At 42.0% G+C, this 20,810-nt stretch overlaps 2 protein-coding genes across 6 annotated transcripts in view; one reads left to right on the top strand and one right to left on the bottom strand.

Moving 5' to 3' along the window:
- Nucleotides 1–20,810, bottom strand: part of LOC129812624 (oxidation resistance protein 1-like) — a 56,018-nt gene that overhangs the window by 16,403 nt on the left and 18,805 nt on the right. For 2 of the 4 annotated variants that reach the window (XM_055864348.1, XM_055864350.1), the window contains exon 1: nt 6,498–6,749. The exons of 1 other annotated variant lie outside the window; for it this stretch is intronic. The gene's annotated coding sequence lies outside the window, so the exon portion shown is untranslated. Of the gene's footprint in view, nt 1–72; nt 1,568–6,497; nt 6,750–20,810 lie in introns of those variants that run through there. One more of the 4 variants, XM_055864347.1, reaches the window with a different exon arrangement.
- Nucleotides 70–19,312, top strand: LOC129812626 (mitochondrial fission regulator 1-like). 2 transcript variants are annotated; one of them, XR_008753037.1, is made up of 7 exons: nt 70–153; nt 9,181–9,288; nt 9,426–9,538; nt 15,343–15,627; nt 15,861–16,017; nt 16,130–16,253; nt 16,502–19,312. XR_008753037.1 is itself a non-coding variant. In XM_055864354.1 (6 exons), the coding sequence occupies exons 2-6, from the start codon at nt 9,259–9,261 to the stop codon at nt 16,148–16,150; spliced, it is 606 nt and encodes a 201-aa protein (XP_055720329.1). In that variant the 5' UTR covers nt 70–153; nt 9,181–9,258; the 3' UTR covers nt 16,151–19,312. The 2 variants fall into 2 exon arrangements, 1 of the variants encoding a protein (XP_055720329.1); XM_055864354.1 differs by having other exon boundaries at nt 16,130–19,312.

Here is a 20,810-nt window from a genome sequence, read left to right as displayed (position 1 = left end):
GAAAACTGGAGTGGCTTATACCTTTGGGAAATATATATAGCTTATAAATAAATTCCGCAAAAGGCCTCGCACCTGCCTTCTGCCACTCGAAGCGCTTTCATTGCGTCGCTTCTTGATGCTCAAATTCTGGAGAAAAATACGGTTCTGACTAGAGTGAGTACAGCTAAAACCAAACGCAACTTTTTCATAGCAGGTTAAAGGCGCTCCATGGTCAATCTGCCATCAGCATTGTCCGTGCAGCTGATACGGCCTCTGCAGAAGTCAGGGCATTCATACTTCTTTCGCTTCGCGGAGTTGATGTAAAATAAATTGTCAAGGACGTGAGTTTGTTTTACAGGACCTCCCATATAGCTCTGCGAAGCCGAAGTATGAATGCACTCCCTGACTTCTGCAGAGGCAATATCATGTAAATGCTGCAAGGCCAATGCAGACCTCAGATTGAACATGCAGTGCATTTAAGAGACAATTTATGCTTGATCCGAAATGTGGTCGGCGGTGCCATATGGATGGTGTGACTCAGTAGCGGATCCTACAGAGGCATGTAACGTTACAGTAGAGACGAAAATGAGCTCAGTACCGCATCGCCGTGAGCCTCTCAAATGTTGTAACAATATGGACGGCTCCATATAGCTACACATTGACATGATTGATGACGGTAGGTGAATGCGGGAGGTCCTGTATAAACAAACGCACTTCCTTGACAACTCTGCGCAATAAGTATGCATGCTTTGACTCCTGCTGAGGCTATATCACCGTAAATGCTGCACGGCCAATGCAGACATCTGATTGTCCATGGAGCGCCTTTAAGGGTGAATTTAGGCAGCAGGTTAGGAAAAGGGTTAGCTAAAATACTCTAACCTGCTAGGAAAAGCAACGCCAATCTGTATTTTGTGTTAAGATAACCGACATTAGCTACAATACATGGCATCATTCGATGTCTAAAATGAGGGTCAATAAGCCAGGAAGACCGGTTGAAGGGCTAGTTAACGTTAACTGACAAGCCTCGTCAGCTAACAGTAGAGCGCAACTAACGTTAAACACAACTAAATAGCTAGCCGTGCTTTAGCTTTCTCAAACTCTAGGCGGCATTCTGCATACAGTTCACAGCCATAGCTTCGCCCACGACTTCATGTGAACTCGAATCCCCTACGCTGTGGTTAACGTTTAGAAACGTCAGTAATCATCGCTTTCGAAACATATGGCCCTTATCTTTCATCAGCGAGAAATAATCCTTCAAATAAAAAATGCTTAATGTTGCAGTTTTGATCCATAGCGCAATGGGTGCCTCCATCCAGCGAAGCTAACCAAGGTACAGTTTGTTTTATAGTCACACATTCGACAGACATTCGCCAAAAGCGATTTAAATTGGTAAAAATCAGTAACTAATTCATCGTCACAGAAACATAAACATTGATTTAGTTCTATAAATGTCTAGCATACTTTTACAACCTTTGTTTTGAATACAAAATCCAGTTTTAAATTTGAAGGAAATAGATAAAATCTTTAAAATGCAATTTAAAGCTGTACAAATCAATAACTAATTCACCGTTTGTCACAATCAAACTAGATATGATTTATTCTACAAATGTCAAGCATACTTTTACAGCCTTTGTTTAGATTTTTTTTTAAATCCAGTTGACTTGATAGAAATACACAACATCTATAAAAGGCAAGTTAAAGCTGTATAAATCAAAATTTTCACTGATTATGACAGAATCAAACTAGGTATGATTTATTCTATAAATATGTAGTATACTTTTACAACCTTTACTTTGAGTAGAAATTCCAGTTGATTTGATAGAAATACACATTTGATAGACTGCATGCCATCTATCAAATCAAAACTGGAATTTTTCCTCAAAACAAAGGTTGTAAAAGTTAGAATTAGAAGGATCTCAATTTAAAAGCCAGTCAATGTGACCATATGATCACCTTCCTTTTTAGGGAGCATTGCATTGGGCTAGCTACCAACTAGTAACCTAACCATAGCTGCAGGAAATAGGGGTGCTGAGGGTGCTGCAGCAACACTATAAAAAAAGTGGACAAAAGTAGTGCACTGGACCTTTACTAGTACTATATTAGCGGACCGATAGCATTCTGTAGGGCTGGGCGATATGACGATATATATCATGTGACGATTGAAAAACGTCTATTGTTTCATATTACGCTCTATCGTTTATTTCGTTGTCGCAAATCACACTCTTTTGGGCAATATGTTTTGTAAATTGGACAACGGTTTGCATGTGGAAGAAAATTTGCAACAAACAAACATGGAGCGTGAACGTGACAGAGCACGGAGACACGGAGCTCGTACCTGAAAACGGGTCTACTTCGGTCGCATGGACGGGGTTTGGGTATAAAAGTCTGACACGGACCAGAAAACCATCCTCTGCAAAATATGCCGCAGGCCGGACCCAACAACAGGCTCAAACACCACTAACCTCTTACCACCTACGCAAGAATTATGTGAAACAGTACAGAGAGTCTACGGATGAGACCCAAAAAAGTAAAGTTGAGTGCTCAAATCAAACCCCCGACTCAGACGTTGCAAGAGGCTTTTGCACGCGGCACACCATATAGCAAAGAATCACAAAGATGGAAGGAGATAACAGCTGCCTTTACAACTTACAGTTGAAGTCGGAAGTTTACATACACTTAGGTTGGAGTCATTAAAACTCGTTTTTCAACCACTCCACACATTTCATGTTAACTAACTATAGTTTTGGCAAGTCGGTTAGGACATCTACTTTGTGCATGACAAGTAATTTTTCCAACAATTGTTTACAGACAGATTATTATTTCACTGTATCACAATTCCAGTGGGTCAGAAGTTTACATACACTAAAGTTGACTGTGCCTTTAAACAGCTTGGAAAATTCCAGAAAATGATGTCATGGCTTTAGAAGCTTCTGATAGGCTAATTGACATAATTTGAGGCAATTGGAGGTGTACCTGTGGATGTATTTCAAGGCCTACCTTCAAACTCAGTGCCTCTTTGCTTGACATCATGGGAAAATCTAAAGAAATCAGCCAAGACCTCAGAAAAAATATTGTAGACCTCCACACGTCTGGTTCATCCTTAGGAGCAATTTCCAAATGCCTGAAGGTACCACGTTCATCTGTACAAACAATATTACACAAGTATAAACACCATGGGAACACGCAGCCATCATACCGCTCAGGAAGGAGACGCATTCTGTCTCCTAAAGATGAGCGTACTTTGGTGTGAAAAGTGCAAATAAATCCCAGAACAACAGCAAAGGACCTTGTGAAGATGCTGGAGGAAACAGGTACAAAATAATCTATATCCACAGTAAAATGATTTCTATGTCGACATAACCTGAAAGGCCGCTCAGCAAGGAAGACACCGCTTCAAAACGGCCATAAAAAAGCCAGACTACGGTTTACAACTGCACATGGGGACAAATATTGTACTTTTTGGAGAAATGTCCTCTGGTCTGATGAAACAAAAATAGAACTGTTTGATCATAATGACCATAGTTATGTTTGGAGGAAAAAGGGGGATGCTTGCAAGCCGAAGAACACCATCCCAACTGTGAATCACGGGGGTGGCAGCATCATGTTGTGGGGGTTCTTTGCTGCAGGAGGGACTGGTGCACTTCACAATAGATGGCATCATGAGGCAGGAAAATTGTGGCTATATTGAAGCAACATCTCAAGACATCAGTCAGGAAGTTAAAGCTTGGTCGCCAAATGGGTCTTCCAAATGGACAGCGACCCCAAGCATACTTCCAAAGTTGTGGCAAAATGGCTTAAGGACAACAAAGTGAAGGCATTGGAGGGGCCATCACAAAGCCCTGACCTCAATCCTATAGAAAATTTGTGGGCAGAACTGAAAAAGCGTGTGTGAGCAAGGAGGCCTACAAACCTGACTCAGTTACACCAGCTCTGTCAGGAGGAATGGGACAATTCACCCAACTTATTGTGGGAAGCTTGTGGAAGGCTACCTGAAACGTTTGACCCAAGTTAAACAATTTAAGGCAATGTTACCAAATACTAATTGAGTGCATGTAAACTTCTGATCCACTGGGAATGTGATGAAAGAAATAAAAGCTGAAATAAATCATTCTCTACTATTATTCTGACATTTCACATTCTTAAAATAAAGTGGTTATCCTAACTGACCTAAGACAGGGACTTTTTACTTGGATTAAATATCAGGAAAAACTGAGTTTAAATGTATTTAGCTAAGGTGTATGTAAACTTCCGACTTCAACTGTACATCTGCAAAGACATGGTCCCAATTTACACGGTCGAGAAACGACCCAAGGTACCAAATGCAAATTGATATGTTGCATGTATTAATGCCAAAATAACATGCAAAACAGGCAAGCCCCCAAAACATACAGTGCTCTTATTTTTTTGCACATTTATCACACTTAAATGTTTCAGATCAAAAAAAAAATTATATTACACAAAGATAACCCAAGTAAACACAAAATGCAGTTAAGTGATACATTTATTTATTAAGGGGAAAGAAGTTATCTGAATCTTCATGGCCCGATGTGACAAAGTAATTCCCCCCCCCCCCCCCCTTGTTAAACATTAATTTACTGTGGTTAATCATATTTTTTGGAAAGCTGAGTTCAATTTCACTAGCCACACCCAGGCCTGATTACTGCCAGACCTGTTGAATCAATAAATCACTTAAATAGAACCTGTCTGACAAAGTGAAGTAGGCCAAAAGATCTCAAAAAGCAAGACATCATGCCGCCATCCAAAGAAGTTCAGGAACAGATGAGAAACAAAGTAATTGACATCTATCAGTCTGGAAAGGGTTACAAAGCCAGTTCTAAAGCTTTGGGACTCCAGCGAACCACGGTGAGAGCCATTATCCACAAATGGAGAAAATTTGGAACAGTGGTGAACCTTCCCAGGAGTGGCCGGCCTACCAAAATTACCCCAAGAGTGCAGCGACGACTCACGTAAAAGGTCACAAAAGAACCCACAACCACATCTAAAGAACTGCAGGCCTCACTTACCTCAGTTAAGGTCAGTGTTCATGACTCAACCATAAGAAAGAGACTGGGCAAAAATGGCATCCATGGCAGAGTTCCAAGGCGAAAACCACTGCTGACCAAAAACAACAAAAGGCTCGTCTCACTTTTGGCAAAAAACATCTTGATGATCCCCAAGACTTTTGGGGAAATATTCTGTGGATTGACGAGATAAAAGTTGAACTTTTTGGAAGGTGTGCATCCTGTTACATCTGGCATAAAAGTAACAAAGCATTTCAGAAAAAGAACATCATACCAACAGTCAAATATGGTGGTGGTAGTGTGATGGTCTGGGGCTGCTTTAGGACCTGGACGACTTGCTGTGATTGATGAAACCATGAATTCTGCTCTCTACCAAAGAATCCTGAAGGAGAACGTCCGGTCATCAGTTCGTGACCTCAAGGGTTCTGCAGCAGGACAATGATCCAAAACACACCAGCAAGTCCACCTCCTGAATGGCTTAAAAAATCCTAAATGAAGGTTTTGGAGTGGCCTAGTGGTCAAAGTCCGGGCTTGAATCCGATTGAGATGTGGCGTGACCATAAAAAGGAAGTTCATGTTCAAATCCTCCAATGTGGCTGAATTAAAACAATTCTGCAAAGAAGAGTGGGCCAAAATTCCTCCACAACGATGTGAAAGACTCATTGCCAGTTATCGCAAACGCTTGATTGCAGTTGTTGCTGCGGAGGGTGGCACAACCAGTTATTAGGTTTAGGGGGCAATTACTTTTTCACATAGGGCCATGAAAGTTCAGATAGCTTTTTTCCCTTAATAAATAAAATCACTTAAAAACCAGAGTAAATAAAATGCAGTTATCTTTGTATCATAACATTTGTTTGATCTGAAATGTTTAAGTGTGACAAATGTGCAAAAAAATAATAAGTCAGGAAGGGGCAAATCATTTTTCACAGCACTGTATATATTTTAGGCCTATATTTATTTTGTTCGCAACTATAGTTGGTGTTATCTATTTACCTTTTTAAATTTTATACATTAATATTTTTTTACATGCTTAATTGAACATTTGCATAAAGGTTCGAAATAAAAGGAGAAATAATCTAATGAGTAAGTACCTCTGTTGAGTGTAATTCGAAATGTAATAGGCCTTTACATGTGGTCATTTTATATAAACTATTTATTAATTGAATTTACAGAAAATGTGCTATATATTGATATGTATCGTTATCGGGAAATGAAATGACCTATCGGGATATGATATTTTGGCCATATCGCCCAGCCCTAGCAGTCTGTAGTACAGGTCCCCAAAAATGTACAGTGCCGTAATACATCTGTTTATTGCATAAATAGTGCATACATTAGATTGCAATGTTGGTGCAGTAAAATAATCCAAATGTAGCCTATGACACAATGTAAATGGAGCAGGCTAAAACTTGGTCAGCGACAGATCAAAATAGCGACACGAAGTCTCCGGGTGAAAGGAGTTGTCCGTGGTGCTGTCATTAAAGGTATTTTACTTACCCTGTTCGTAATGAGAACGTGACGGTTGCATTTTGGCTTCTGCGCAGATGGATGAAGCCAGCGGGGAACACATGCGGCATACAGACACAACCGGCTACAGGCCTACCACAGATCTTACTTGCAGTGCTGTAGTGCTTTTTTTAGGTAAGGGACGGAAAAAATATGTAAATGATGTCACAATTTCCTCAGTCTGTACGTACAGATGTAGCCTATTACTACAGGGTTCTCCAACCCTGTTCCTGGAGCGCTACAATCCTGTAGGGTTTCATTCCAAACCCAGTTGTAACTCACCCGATTCATTTTGTAAACCAGCTAATTATTAGAATCCGGTGTGCTAGATTAGGGTTGGAATGAAAACCTACAGGATGGTAGCGCTCCAGCAACAGGGCTGGAGATCCCTGTTATAAAATCTGCATAAAATGCATCCTCCAATTGCAACGTCTGCCTATGCCCACACACAGGCCTATTGTCTCAAGAAAAAAATATATTTTTAATACCCTCAAACACCAAGTTAGGAATACCTCATTTAAAAATAGGCCGTCATCACAGTCAATCGTGAATGATAATTATTTAAGTTTTACCGGTGAAAGCACATCTGAATGCCAATCATTTGATTGATCTCAATCAGTTTCATGGGAATGGCCTATGCATTTCGATCTTCTTGAATTACTGTTTTGTGAGCGTGTTAGAGCAGATGATAAACTATTAGCCTTTCTTGTATCAAATCAATTGACCAAGTGGTGAACATAAATAATTACTACGTAGAATTGCAGGAAATTTGATTTAAAACAGCCATAAAATCAAGCTTTTGGTGTGGTACATTCATGCACTTCAATAAACCATCACCTAAATGCATTATTACCTCCAACTTGGCCCAAATCACATTTCCAATTTCCCACTCCGACATAGCCTACCAAGCTAGAGCGGGCTTTGATTCTCAACCAATAGCCAATATAGGCTAAATATCCCAAGCAGGCCTACAGCAACTTCCAGAGAGGGTCAGGCTCTTGGGCTTTGCGGTGGCCACACTGGTTTAGGTGTCCTCGGCAGAACGATGTTGCTGTAACCAAGTGGTCACATATCGTTCTGGGTTCAACTGCGCAAGAGCAGGTCGGTGGAGTTTTATGAATATCAAGGCAGACAATCTGACGTTCTGAAGTTGTCAAGCCTCCAACAGGCCTCTACAGTGAAGACAGGGAAGAAACTACCATTATTTGGTTGTCGTTCTATTGCTTTTCATGGATTTTGTGTGTTTAATTAAATATAATTTATTTATAATTGATAAAAATACATTTTCTGTGTATTCTCACATTGAAAGCACTACACACCTACTGACTTGTGAAGCGAAGACAGACTGCACTATTACATCAATAAAAACAAAATTTGGGGGGGGAAATGGTTTTGTCACAGAAGTAGTACTGGGCCTTTAATAGTCCTGTATTAGTGTACATACACTGCTCAAAAAAATAAAGGGAACACTTAAACAACACAATGTAACTCCAAGTCAATCACACTTCTGTGAAATCAAACTGTCCACGTAGGAAGCAACACTGATTGACAATAAATTTCACACGCTGTTGTGCAAATGGAATAGACAAAAGGTGGAAATTATAGGCAATTAGCAAGACACCCCCAAAAAAGGAGTGATTCTGCAGGTGGTGATCACAGACCACTTCTCAGTTCCTATGCTTCCTGGCTGATGTTTTGGTCACTTTTGAATGCTGGCGGTGCTCTCACTCTAGTGGTAGCATGAGACGGAGTCTACAACCCACACAAGTGGCTCAGGTAGTGCAGTTCATCCAGGATGGCACATCAATGCGAGTTGTAGCAAAAAGGTTTGCTGTGTCTGTCAGCGTAGTGTCCAGAGCATGGAGGCGCTACCAGGAGACAGGCCAGTACATCAGGAGACGTGGAGGAGGCCGTAGGAGGGCAACAACCCAGCAGCAGGACCGCTACCTCCGCCTTTGTGCAAGGAGGTGCACTGCCAGAGCCCTGCAAAATGACCTCCAGCAGGCCACAAATGTGCATGCCATTTAAACCCATTTAATGAAGCACCCGACAAACAGTTCTTGTGCTGACGTTTCTTCCAGAGGCAGGTTGTCACTCGGTAGTGAGTGTTGAAACAGAGGAATGACTATTTTTACGCATTTCAGCACTCGACGGTTACAGTGTGTGAGCTTGTGTGGCCTACCACTTCGCGGCTGAGCCGTTGTTGCTCATAGATGTTTCCACTTCACAAATTTGTCAAACTGACTTGTTGGAAAGGTGGCATCCTATAACGGTGCCATGTTGAGTCACTGAGTTCTTCAGTAAGGCCATTCTACTGTCAATGTTTGTCTATGGAGATTGCATGGCTGTGTGCTCGATTTTATACACCTGTCAGCAACAGGTGTGGCTGAAATAGCCGAATCCACATACTTTTGTATATACACTGTAGCTATTATCTAGCTATTTCTAAAGATTAAAAGCATGCATTCTGTAGAGTAAGGTTACTAACAAGAGTTTGTGGTGGCCTGGGCCCTGGGTGCCAGTTTTTTTTCTACTCTCCTGCCAACTCCTGACAGAATTGTCATGTGTGGCTTGACAATAACAGCAAAGCTGGCAAGAACACAAACAGATCTGGGACCATGCTAAGTTTGTGGATGTTTGAAAAAGTAACATCACATTTCTTACCACTATTCAGGAGGTTATTCCTATTTGGCAGAACAAGCCTCATGGAACGACTCGCAGTGTGGTGAGGAGAATAGGCTCCCTTGTGCCCATGAAACCCCATCCCAGGGCATGTTTCCAGGTAAATATGGTATTTTCCAAATTCAACACATGCCATAATAGTACACATAGTACAGACATTGACTTTGTCAGAAGGCAGATCTTGTTGCCAAATTCCATTGAAGGTGCTAACCAAGAGCACTTGCATCTGTTTACCAGGAACTTCTAGTCCTCCCTCCGCTGCGGCCCATGGATGGCCCCATGGTGCCCACACTGGCAGACATTGCCTGGATTGCAGCAGATGAGGAGTCTGAGACCTATGCCAGAGTGCGGTAAGAACGTGCTTCTCTCACCCACAGTGCAGAATAACGGTCTGCTAATCTCGAGGATAGTCCTTTAGTGGGGCAGCAAACGTTGTCAGCAGCTATCGTGGGGTCGAAATGATTGGCTTGTAAATGTTTTTTAAAACTTTTATTTAACTAGGCAAGTCAGTTAAGAACAAATTCTTATTTACAATCTCTGGCAAAGTTAGCTATATTAGGCCTATTCATGGGTTGCACGTCCGTCACTCTGTTGCGTAGTTGCCATTATTATGAACATTCAACAGACGCCGTGGCCATATTGTTGCCCAAACGTCCTGTGAATCACAGTATTCTGAAAGGGGGCTAATGACTGTTTAGTCTAAAATACACGGTAGTGATCTGGAAATACGATGGCATTGCTAAAATAGGCTATTTAGTAGGAATCAACTTTGCCATTATCATGTTGTCAAATTTGCTTTAGACAGATGCTTTAGACAGATGACAATGCTGTCATTAGCTAGCAAAGTTTGTCCAAAATAGCTAGCAATGTTAATGTCTTAAACCGGTGGTCTCCCCTCAATCCTAGCTAGCTAGCTAATGTTATACTGCTTCTAAAGTCAATCTGGAGACATCAAATTTTATTTGTCACATGCGTCGAATACAACAGGTGTAGACCTTACCGTGAAAATGCTTACTTACAAGCCCTTAACCAACAATGCAGTTCAAGAAAGAGTTAAGAAAATGTTTACTAAATAAACTAAAGTAAAAAATGAAATACAAATAAAAAGTAACACGATAAAATAACAATAACGAGGCTATATACAGGGGGTACCGGTACCGAATCATTGTGCAGGGGTACAGGTTAGTTGAGGTAAATTGTACATGTACACTGCCGTTCAAAAGTTTGGGGTCACTAAGACATTTCCTTGTTTTTGAAAGAAAAGCATTTTTCCCCCATTAAAATAACATCAAATTGATCAGAAAAACATTGTAGACATTGTTAATGTTGTAAATGACTATTGTAGCTAGAAACGGAAGATTTTTAAATGGAATATCTACATAGGCGTACAAAGGCGCATTATCAGCAACCATCACTCCTGTGTTCCAATGGCATGTTGTGTTAGCTAATTCAAGTTTAGCATTTTAGAAGGCTAATTGATCATTAGAAAACCCTTTTGCAATTATGTTAGCACAGCTGTAAACTGTAGTACTGATTTAAAGAAGCAATAAAACTGTCCTTCTTCAAACTAGTTGAGTATCTGGAGCATCAGCATTTGTGGGATCGATTACAGGCTCAAAATGGCCAGAAACAAAGGCTTTCTTCTGAAACTCGTCAGTCTATTCTTGTTCTGAGAAATGAAGGCTGTTCCATGTGAGAAATTGCCAAGAAACTGAAGATCTCGTACAACGCTGTTTTCTACTCCCTTCACAGAGCTGCGCAAACTGGCTCAAACCAGAATACAAAGGAGTGGGAGGCCCCGGTGCACAACTGAGCAAGAGGACAAGTACATTAGAATGTCTAGTTTGAGAAACAGACGCCTCACAAGCCCTCCACTGGCAGCTTCATTAAATAGTCCCCGCAAAACACCAGTCTCAACGTCAACAGTGAAGAGGTGACTACGGGATGCTGGCCTTCTAGCCAGAGTTCCTCTGTCTGTGTTCTTTTGTCCATATTAATCTTTTATTTTTATTGGCCAGTCTGAGATATGGCTTTTTCTTTGCAACTCTGCCTAGAAGGCCAGCATCCCGGAGTCGCCTCTTCACTCTTGACATTGAGACTGGTGTTTGACCACCTAGCTAGGTAGCATTAGCATCTACAAACCAAACACACTAAAGTTATGTCAGCAATTTGCATAACTAGCTTTAGCTAGCTAAAGTTAGCTAGTTTAAATGAAGGCATGGCATCTTGTCGGGTTTATGCAGTGTAGCTGCATTATGCTATTATTAGATTTCTTTGAATACAAAGCAGTCCAAATACAGAAGATGTTAGCTAGCTACCTAAGTATCCATGTTAGCTAGCTTGAACTTTGAACACACTAAGGTTAGCAGCTAACGTAGCTTGCAGGCTACAAATGCACTTATGTCCCAGCTAGCACAGTGGATCTGGGCAGATTCCGGCTGAGAGTCGGGGCACTTGGCTGAGAGTCACTTGGCCGACTTCATGTGGCCTGAGTCTGGGCCGCTTCGGCATTATTACTTATGGCTAGGATGCGGGGATTGAGCTTGGGCCGATTCCGGTGACAGTTATCTGGCCCAAATGTATTACTTGGGGCTCGGGCCGATTGGGGCTACTCTCTGGCAGATGATTTCACATGCTGCTTTATTTATATAACGCATTTATATTAACATTTCCTATTTATTTTTCTCCGTATTTTTCATTGTTTATGTAATCAAAAAATACAATTGACATTTAAATGAAATTCTTTAAGAGCCCTGTGTAGTATTTTAGTATTTTGATACTTTGTGCAAGGCAATTGATAAGCATCAAAAACTTTGGATTGAGCCTCCAGAGTGGTGTAGCGGTCTAAGACACTGCATCGCAGTGCAAACTGCATTGCTACAGATGCTGGTTCGAGACCCGTGCCGGCCGTGCCCGGGAGACCCATGAGGTGACGCACAATTGGTCCAGCGTTGTCTGAGTTAGGGGAGTGTTGGCTGGCCGGGATGTCCTTGTCTCATCGCGCTGTAGCGACTCCTGTGGTGGGCCAGGCGCAAATATTTTTTTGGTGGATGGGTATAATTTGTATGTATAATATTAATGTTTAAAATTACTAAATCGGGTAATTTTGTATACATTTATTTAAATTTGCATCGGTCCATTTCTGGGGGGGATTATGGTAAGATGCCGGCAATGTCGGCTGAATTCCGGTAAAAGGAAACGGCCGATGTACTTGGGCCAATTCTGGGCAGTCATTCATTTTGATTCTGGGCCGATTAAGAGCCTCCTGTAATAATCAACCACACTCCACACTGCCCTTTCTCCCCTGGACAAAAGGAAAACCTATGTGAGAATGTTGTTCATTGACTAGAGCTCAGCGTTCAACACAATAGTGCTCACAAAGCTCATCACTAAGCTAAGTACCCTGGGACTAAACACCTCCCTCTGCAACTGGATCCTGGACTTCCTGACGGGCTGTCCCCAGGTGGTAAGGGTAGGCAACAACACATCTGCCATGCTGATCCTCAACACGGGGGCCCCTCAGGGGTGCGTGCTTAGTCCCCTCCTGTACTCCCTGTTCACCCACGACTGCGTGGCCAAGCACAACTCCAACAACATCATTAAGTTTGCTGACGACAATACAGTGGTAGGCCTGATCACCGACAACGATGAGACAGCCTTTAGGGAGGAGGTCAGAGACCTGGCAGTGTGGTGCCAGGACAACAACCTCTCCCTCAACATGAGCAAGTCAAAGGAGCTAATCATGGACTACAGGAAAAGTAGGGACGTACATGCCCCCATTCATATCGATGGAGCTGTAGTGGAGTGGGTCGAGAGTTTCAAGTTCCTTGGTGTCCACATCAACAACAAACTATCATGGTCCAACTATCATGGTGTTTGGACTCCAAACACACCAAGACAGTTGTGAAGAGGGCACAACAACACCTTTTCCCCCTCAGGAGACTGAAAAGATTTTGCATGGGTACCCAGATCCTCAAAGTTCTACAGCTGCACCATCGAGAGCATCCTGACCGCCTGGTATAGCAACTGCTCGGCATTTGACTGTAAGGTGCTACAGAAAATTGTGCATACAGCCCAGTACATCACTGGGACCAAGCTTCCTGCCATCCAGGACCTATATACTAGGCGGTGTCAGAGGAAGGCCCCAAAAAATTGGCAAAGACTCCAGTCACCCAAGTCATACACTGTTCTCTCTGCTACCACACGGCAAGCGGTCCCGGAGTACCAAGTCTAGGTCCAAAAGGCTCCCTAAACAGCTTCTACCCCCAAGCCATTAGACTGAACAATGAATCAAATGGCCACCCATACTATTTACATTGACCCTCCCACTTGCTGTTTATTATCTATGCATAGTCACTTTACCCCTACCTACATGTACAAATTACCTCGACTAACCTGTACCGCCACACATTGACTCAGTACCGGTACCCCCTGTATATAGCATCGTTATTGTTATTTTGTTGTGTTATTTTTTAAATTTATTTTGTAAATGTTTTCTTAACTCTATTTCTTGAACTGCATTGTTGGTTAAGGGCTTGTAAAGTAAGCGTTTCACGGTAAGGTCATCATATATTGTATTTGGCGCATGTGATCAATAAAATGTAGTTTTATTTGTTACTGTGTGTATATTTTTTTGTAGGCTTGTCTATTGGTCATTAAGATTGTATGTCTTTCTGCATGGATATGCACAGGAACTCTGTGGCATAAAGTCATGTCATTGTTGCAGGGATTATGATGACCTGTTTCACATGCTCTAGCCAATGCGCTTTTCCTAGACAAGCATAGGGCTTGTCTTCTTAAAGTGATGGGCTTTGGCATTGAAACTGAAAAAACACTGACCCACCCATGCCTCAGAAACTCATCAAGGACATTCTATTAAAAATAGCCTGACTATGTGACCAATGTTCCCTAAAATGTATTTTGCCACTGAACAAATTTCAGGTCTGCTGAACACAAACTTGAATGTTGTGAAAATTCTGTGCAACTTCCAGTGTGTGTTTACTCTGAACACTGAGGCTGTACCCACTTTAAATTACAGTTTTAAGTGGCTAAGTAGGCTCGTGTGGGTATTTGATCATAATTTGGGCTCCCGAGTGGCGCAGCTGTTTGAGGCACTTCATCTCAGTGCAAGAGGCGTCACTACATTCACTGGTTCAAATCCAGGCTGTATCACATCCGACCGTGATTGGGAGTCCCATAGGGCGGCGCACAATTGGCCCAGTGTCGTCCGGGGTAGGCCATTATTCTAAATAAAAATGTGTTCTTAACTGACTTGCCTAGTTAAATAAAGGTTAAATAAAAAAACTCTAAATAATAATGTAGGCCTACCAGAGAGGCCTATCATCAAAAAAAAGAAAATGTATCCCATAACATTTTAACATGTTCTATCATTCAGCCTACAGTAGCAGCCAATGTGTGGTGTTCAATGGAGGCCTACATTCCATGACACAAAATAAATACAAATGCAGGGTTTGAAATTAACCTGTTTATCCACTTGTCCTTCAGACAAGGAGGTGACTGCAAATGTTTTTGTTTGATGCAAGAAACTACTTTACAAAATAAAATGTATTATTATTTCCAAACCATTATTACAGAGAATCAGACAAATGAGCCTACACCTCTGCCTATTGGCTACTTAGCTTATTCAAGCCTGCATCAAAATACAACACTGCCCCTTTAAGACCACAAAAAGCTCTTTACCTGATTCACTTTTCAAAGATGTGTAGAAAAGTACACGTTTTATGCTCTTGTAGGAAGCAATCAGACTACAAATGAACTATAACTGGGCTAATAACTCGCAGGGAAAACTCTAGAAAGTGAAGTTCAATCTCATGCTTCTCTCAGTGGGCTGATATTTCTTCTGCTTGGCAGTCCTGGGGGAGCTGCGCGGCAGTCTCGGGGCTACTGCGTGCCCGCGAGCAGCTTAGAAGGAACATTGCATGTGACAACAGTGCAGGAGATGAGTTGATTGCCAATCTGTGTCCCTTTTTTAAGGCTCTGTCTGTCCCAATTCTGAGGTTTATTAATGGGAAAATGATGGTATCTAAATTAACTCTGACAAGTCCAATAACTTGCCTGACACTACTCTGCTCTGTTTGCACCGCTCAAGCTCAAACCCCTTGACACCTGACCCTCTCTCCCCCGACGACACCAGCATGAGCTTTTCAATGGCGCCCCTTCAAGATGGCGCCCTACCAGCCCGCCGCCTCTGCCTCCTTCGTCATCAGCGACGTGGTGAGGAGGACGTGGTGTCCATTGTATCAGAGCTGATGCCAGACCCCCTGCCACTTGCGAACATGTCGGCCTTTGACCTGGACCGTCCCAGCATGGACTTCCGGGAGGCGGAGGAGGACATGATGTTGCTGTCCAAGTCCACCAGCTTCGCCGACGTCATGGACATCCTGAAGGACATGAACCGCATGAAGATGAGCAAGGACAGGTAGGTTTAAAGGGCGAGTCAGGACACTGAGGAAAAGGCCTCCCTCTCCATTAGTACACACACACACACTGTCTAAATATCATGTTAGCAGAAGGTGTGTGATAATGCATTGGCAGCTGACTGCCATCCTGTTTTCCACAGGTAAAAAATCTGCGAGAGGAAACAATTATTAGGTAATACGTTTCAGATTATGTCTTTGTACCAGACCATGCTTTTAACGTGTGTCCATGCAGGTATAACAGAGGCTGCACCTCCCTAATGGGGGGAGTCAGAAACTGCCTCGCTGATCTCAGAGGCCCTGAGGAAGAACTTTACCCTGAAGGATTAAGACATTATGGGGATGAAGAAGGCTCTGTAGTCCTCAACCTCCACCCAACTCCACCTCCCCACGTAAGTCAGGCCACATAGAAAGTAGTCCATGTGAAAATGATGGTATCTAAATTAACTCTGACAAGTTCAATAACTTGCCTGCCACTACTCTGCTCTGTTTGCACCGCTCAAGCTCAAACCCCTTGACACCTGACCCCCTCTCCCCCGACGACACCAGCATGAGCTTTTCAATGGCGCCCTTCAAGATGGCGCCCTACCAGCCCGCCGCCTCTGCCTCCTTCGTAATCAGCGACGTGGTGAGGAGGACGTGGTGTCCATTGTATCGGAGCTGATGCCAGTCGACAAACATTCATACACAATACGGCTCGCAAGATTAGACAGAAACATAAATAAACATTTATCTATCAAGCTTTACTTTTAAAATGTCAATTGCCAGTGGACACTCCTATGTGTGTTGCATGCCAGGATTTTACTCTTGTTCTACAGAGGATTGTGTTTCATTGTTTCCGTGTCTCTCTCTTCTGTTGCCGGGCTTGTGCCTAAGGACCCAGTCCCCATGGAGACCCGGATGCACCTCATCAACCATGGCAATGGCTAAACAACACGTCTGGAAAAACAAGCAACCACCTCCCAGCAGGCCAAGTCGGTCTGAACCAAACCAAATTGAAACCATACCCCAATGTCCAGGCACGACATCTCCTGTTATTCAATCAACACTCCCCGTACGCTCACTATCTGGGCCCACACACCTCCCCAAAAGGAGGATTCCTTATCCCATTGGTTCAAAAGCAATGTCAAAGCAACTTCATTTTGTGGGTGCTGTACAACTTCCACTTCAGATTTCACCTACTTTGATGTCTCTTGCTCACCATCAGACTGACTACAAGTGCTGCCTAGTAACTTTTTTCTCGTATGTATAGTGCCTGTCCTGGTACCATGAGAGAAACCATTCCCCCTATTTTTCCCGACAAGCTTCAACAGAAGAGTTGTTGATGAACGCATTTGTTGGAGTGGGATAGTTTTATTTTTTTATCTTTTCATTTCTGTATAGTCCTTGAAGTTGTATGTACAAATAAGACTGCAGAAAGTAACAGAGTACTGCAATACCTACACAATTCTTTGTTCATTTACAGCAAAACATCTGTTCAAGTTTGTTAGTCATGATCAATGTGTACAGCATAAGTTTGCGAATAAACAATCTTCTTCACATAGCTCCTAACCTACTCATAACCCCATTGTACCAGTACGAGAAAATGTTATCGCTGTCCTTAGTGTAATAACTCTCAGAATTTAGCTTGATTGATGGACGCTGTGCAACATGATATAGAGAAATAAATCCCAATTTGAAATCGGTCGATGGCCATGACTAAATAATAATGATGTGTGTGGTCTTTGAACTTGTCTGATACAAGGACAGCTTGGAAGACTTGTAAATCTACTATAAAATTAGAATTTAAGTGTTCTCCTTCCTTGTGTGCTGTTGTGCTATATCTGCCTGTTAAGACACCAGCGATAAACTGCCGTTTTTTTTATTACAGAATCTGTGGCTCTTAGGTGTAGGAGACCATGTGCATGTGTGCTGTCACAATATACTAAATATATGAGTATAAGTGTCACTTGTGTGGCTTTTGAAAATAAATTATCCTGTGCATGCCTTACTACAAAACCTATTGACTCTATCAATATGACAGTTTTTCCTTTTATTCATTGGTTAGTGTGCTTTTTTATTTTTATCAACCCATCCCCATTTGTCTTTCCACTGTTTTGGCTTTTTCCTCCATTTACATCCTCTGTAGCCCCATAAACTTGTATGCATCCGCCACACTTTTGATGACATTTGCATAAATCAAGTGACTGACTACCTCAGGAGCCAATCAGGTGTAATTTCTTAATCTTTGTCACGAAACCCCTACCCCTTCACAGAAGAAATCCTGCTCTCCACTTAAGCTCTTATATCAGGACAGTAATTCAGGACAGTAATTGAGATGTTTGAATAGCAACTTGTGTCTAGGAAGGGGAACTCTAGTTTAGTTTGCAGTGAAAAGTATGTGGACACCTGCTCATCGAACATCTCATTCCAGAATCATGGGCATTAATATGGAGTTTGTCCCCACTTTGCTGCTATAACAGCCTCCACTCTTCTGGGAAGGCTTTCCACTAGATGTTGGAATATTGCTGCGGGGGACATGCTTCCATTCAGCTACGAGCATTAGTGAGGTCGGGCACTGATGTGGGCGATTAGACCTGGCTCGCAGTCGGCATACCAATTCATCCCAAAGGTGTTCGATGGGGTTGAGGTTGAAGTTCTTCCACACCAATCTCAACAAACCATTTCTGTATGGACCTCGCTTTGTGCACAGGGGCAATATCATGCTAAGGGTACTAGTCCAAACCATGAAAATCCTATTCTTCTCCACCAAACTTTACAGTTGGCACTATGCATTCGGGCAGCTAGTGTTCTCCTGGCATCTGCCAAACCCAGATTCCTTCATTGGACTGTCAGATGGTGAAACATGATTCATCACTCCAGAGAACGCGTTTCCACTGCTCCAGAGTCCACCACTCTTTCTGACGCTTGGCATTGCGCATGGTAATCTTAGGCTTGTGCTTGGCTGCTTGGCCATGAAAACCCATTTTAATGAAGCTCAACGTTATTGTGCTGACGTTGCTTCCAGAGGAAGTTTGGAACTTGGTAGTGAGTGTTGCAACTGAGGACAGGTGATTTGTAGACGCTACGCGCTGCAGTACTCGGCGGTCACGTTCTGTGAACTTGTGTTGCCTATTTTAGATGCCTACCACTTCGAGGCAGAGCCGTTGTTGCTCCTAGACGTGGGTGGGGTGTCCACATACTTTTGTGTATATTGTATATATATCAGGTGAATAAGGATTTGCCCAGCTCTGTTACTGTCGGAGTTATTTTCAGTGTCTGGCTCACCAAATAGGCATTTTTTTGTGTGCAAGATCGAGACAACAAAGCAAAGCTTTGAGCAGAGCATTTCACAAAGAAGTATGTTTAAGAATTATTTATTTTTAAGGTTTGGCATTGCTCATATCTAGTCAAGAGTTTATGGGAACGGAATCAGTGCAGTTATCACTATTCTTGGTGCACCACATTCTCATTGATAAAAAGGGATCTTTATTGACATTTCAGTCACCAGCTTTGTGTTTGTATTCTACTTTGTCACCATTTTTGTTTTGGCTATCTAGTGACCATGCCATCTAATGGTCTCTGATTAAATACCTGCCATGTGTCTGTATTCTGCCAAATGGAAGAAATAGCTGTGTTTGTTTGTTTTGTGTTTAAACTTAAATAAAGATGGGCTGACGTTTTAAACTCCAGACCCATTCTTTATCATTCCTGCTTGATAATAGACCATTCTTTAAAAAGTCTTACTGACTTTCACAATGTTGTAATATAAATCCTTACAAGTTGTCATTGCTGTAAATAGTGTCAACAGTTGATGGTATGATTGGCTATATTTTGATTGTAAACCCAAAACAGGCCAAAATTACCACCATTAGGTAGTTGTGCATTCCCATATAGTGACACTAGATCACCACTGGGTTGCAGTGTAGATTCACTATTGACTGAATTGTTATACTGTGTCAAGAATTAAATCATTAAATTGATTTACATTTTTTGCATATGTAACCAAGTGGTAGAGCACATTCTTTGTATTATAATGTACAACCCCTTTCTCCTCTTGGATGTGTAGGCATTTTATATTGTTATACATAATGCTTCATTTCAAAATAGTGACAGTTGTACCATTCTATAAAAACATCCTCCAGACTTATTCTGAAATGGCAGGGCCCCAAGCAAAAATGTATCCTGTGGTTTCTGTTCACGCTACAGTAGCACACTAGAGGAGAAGCACAAAAAATATATAAAAATAAATCATTAGCCAGTGTCATTTGCTCAGATCTTGTTGCCCTTTTGTTAAGATGGGGTCACCTGCCCTGGCCCTATCCACCATCATACCTTCAGTTATTTCAAAATCTTTAAAAGCTCCTCTCTCTCCTTCATTCTCTTGGGAGGCTAATACATTTGAAGATTCTAGTTAACCTCATTTTTTTTCTTTATACTCTCTTTCTCGAAGGCCTAAGATGATCCAGGCCAGTCTGTTTTTCCATGTCAGTCCTTGGCATACTTTGTCTCTCACTTCCACCAAGAGCTTCCTGCCTATTTTAGATGCTGGGAGATGTCTGTGGAGAGTTCATCAAATAGAGCTCAGTGTAACGACGTGGCATTGTTAACTGTTAATATAGACCTTAGGGTGACATTGAGACTGTTTTGTAATCCAAGATATACGTAAAGCTCCTCAAAACAGGTTACTGTGCTTCTAAGAGCAAATAAAGGGACCATGACATGAGAAGCCTCATGAGAGATTGTGTCTGCAATAGTAAACTTATTTTCTTTCCCTTGGTCTAAGTAACATTTCCACAGTAAGTGGATGCAATAATGTGACATGGAGTTTTGGTCCTTTTGAATTCTCCCTTACAAATGCCTGCCACAACTTGTCCTGTAAAGGGTTAATTCGATATTGCTCAAGATCAAATACTTGGATGCATAATCTGTATTTTTGCTATATTATCCTCTCAGATAATCCGTGTTCAGGTCCTGAACATCTTAATTTGACTCATGTCTCTCAGCCTCATCCATATATAACAATTTTGTCAAAATGACTGTAGATCCCACTTCTGACACCATGTTATATATGGGATCCAAAGTAACTTTGGCAAAAATGTTTAGGTAACCGCAGGCTTTGATAAATAATTAGAGTTCCTACATTCCCTTTGCCATTTCAACTAGGCTGCTAGCTACCGCAAAGGGTAGTGGTTTCATGAATAGA

This window comes from Salvelinus fontinalis, chromosome 16 (genome assembly GCF_029448725.1).
Source record: "Salvelinus fontinalis isolate EN_2023a chromosome 16, ASM2944872v1, whole genome shotgun sequence".
In the NCBI taxonomy this organism is placed as follows: Eukaryota; Metazoa; Chordata; class Actinopteri; order Salmoniformes; family Salmonidae; genus Salvelinus; species Salvelinus fontinalis.
The sequence above is the reverse complement of the archived record's forward strand: the minus strand, read 5'-3'. Positions and strand labels throughout refer to the sequence as shown.

Coding starts and splice junctions, on each gene's coding strand:
- LOC129812626 (XM_055864354.1), top strand. CDS start 9,259: ATGAAACCCCATCCCAGGGCATGTTTCCAG. Junction 9,289..9,425: donor ATCCCAGGGCATGTTTCCAG/GTAAATATGGTA, acceptor TCTGTTTACCAG/GAACTTCTAGTCCTCCCTCC. Junction 16,018..16,129: donor ACCCAACTCCACCTCCCCAC/GTAAGTCAGGCC, acceptor GCACCGCTCAAG/CTCAAACCCCTTGACACCTG.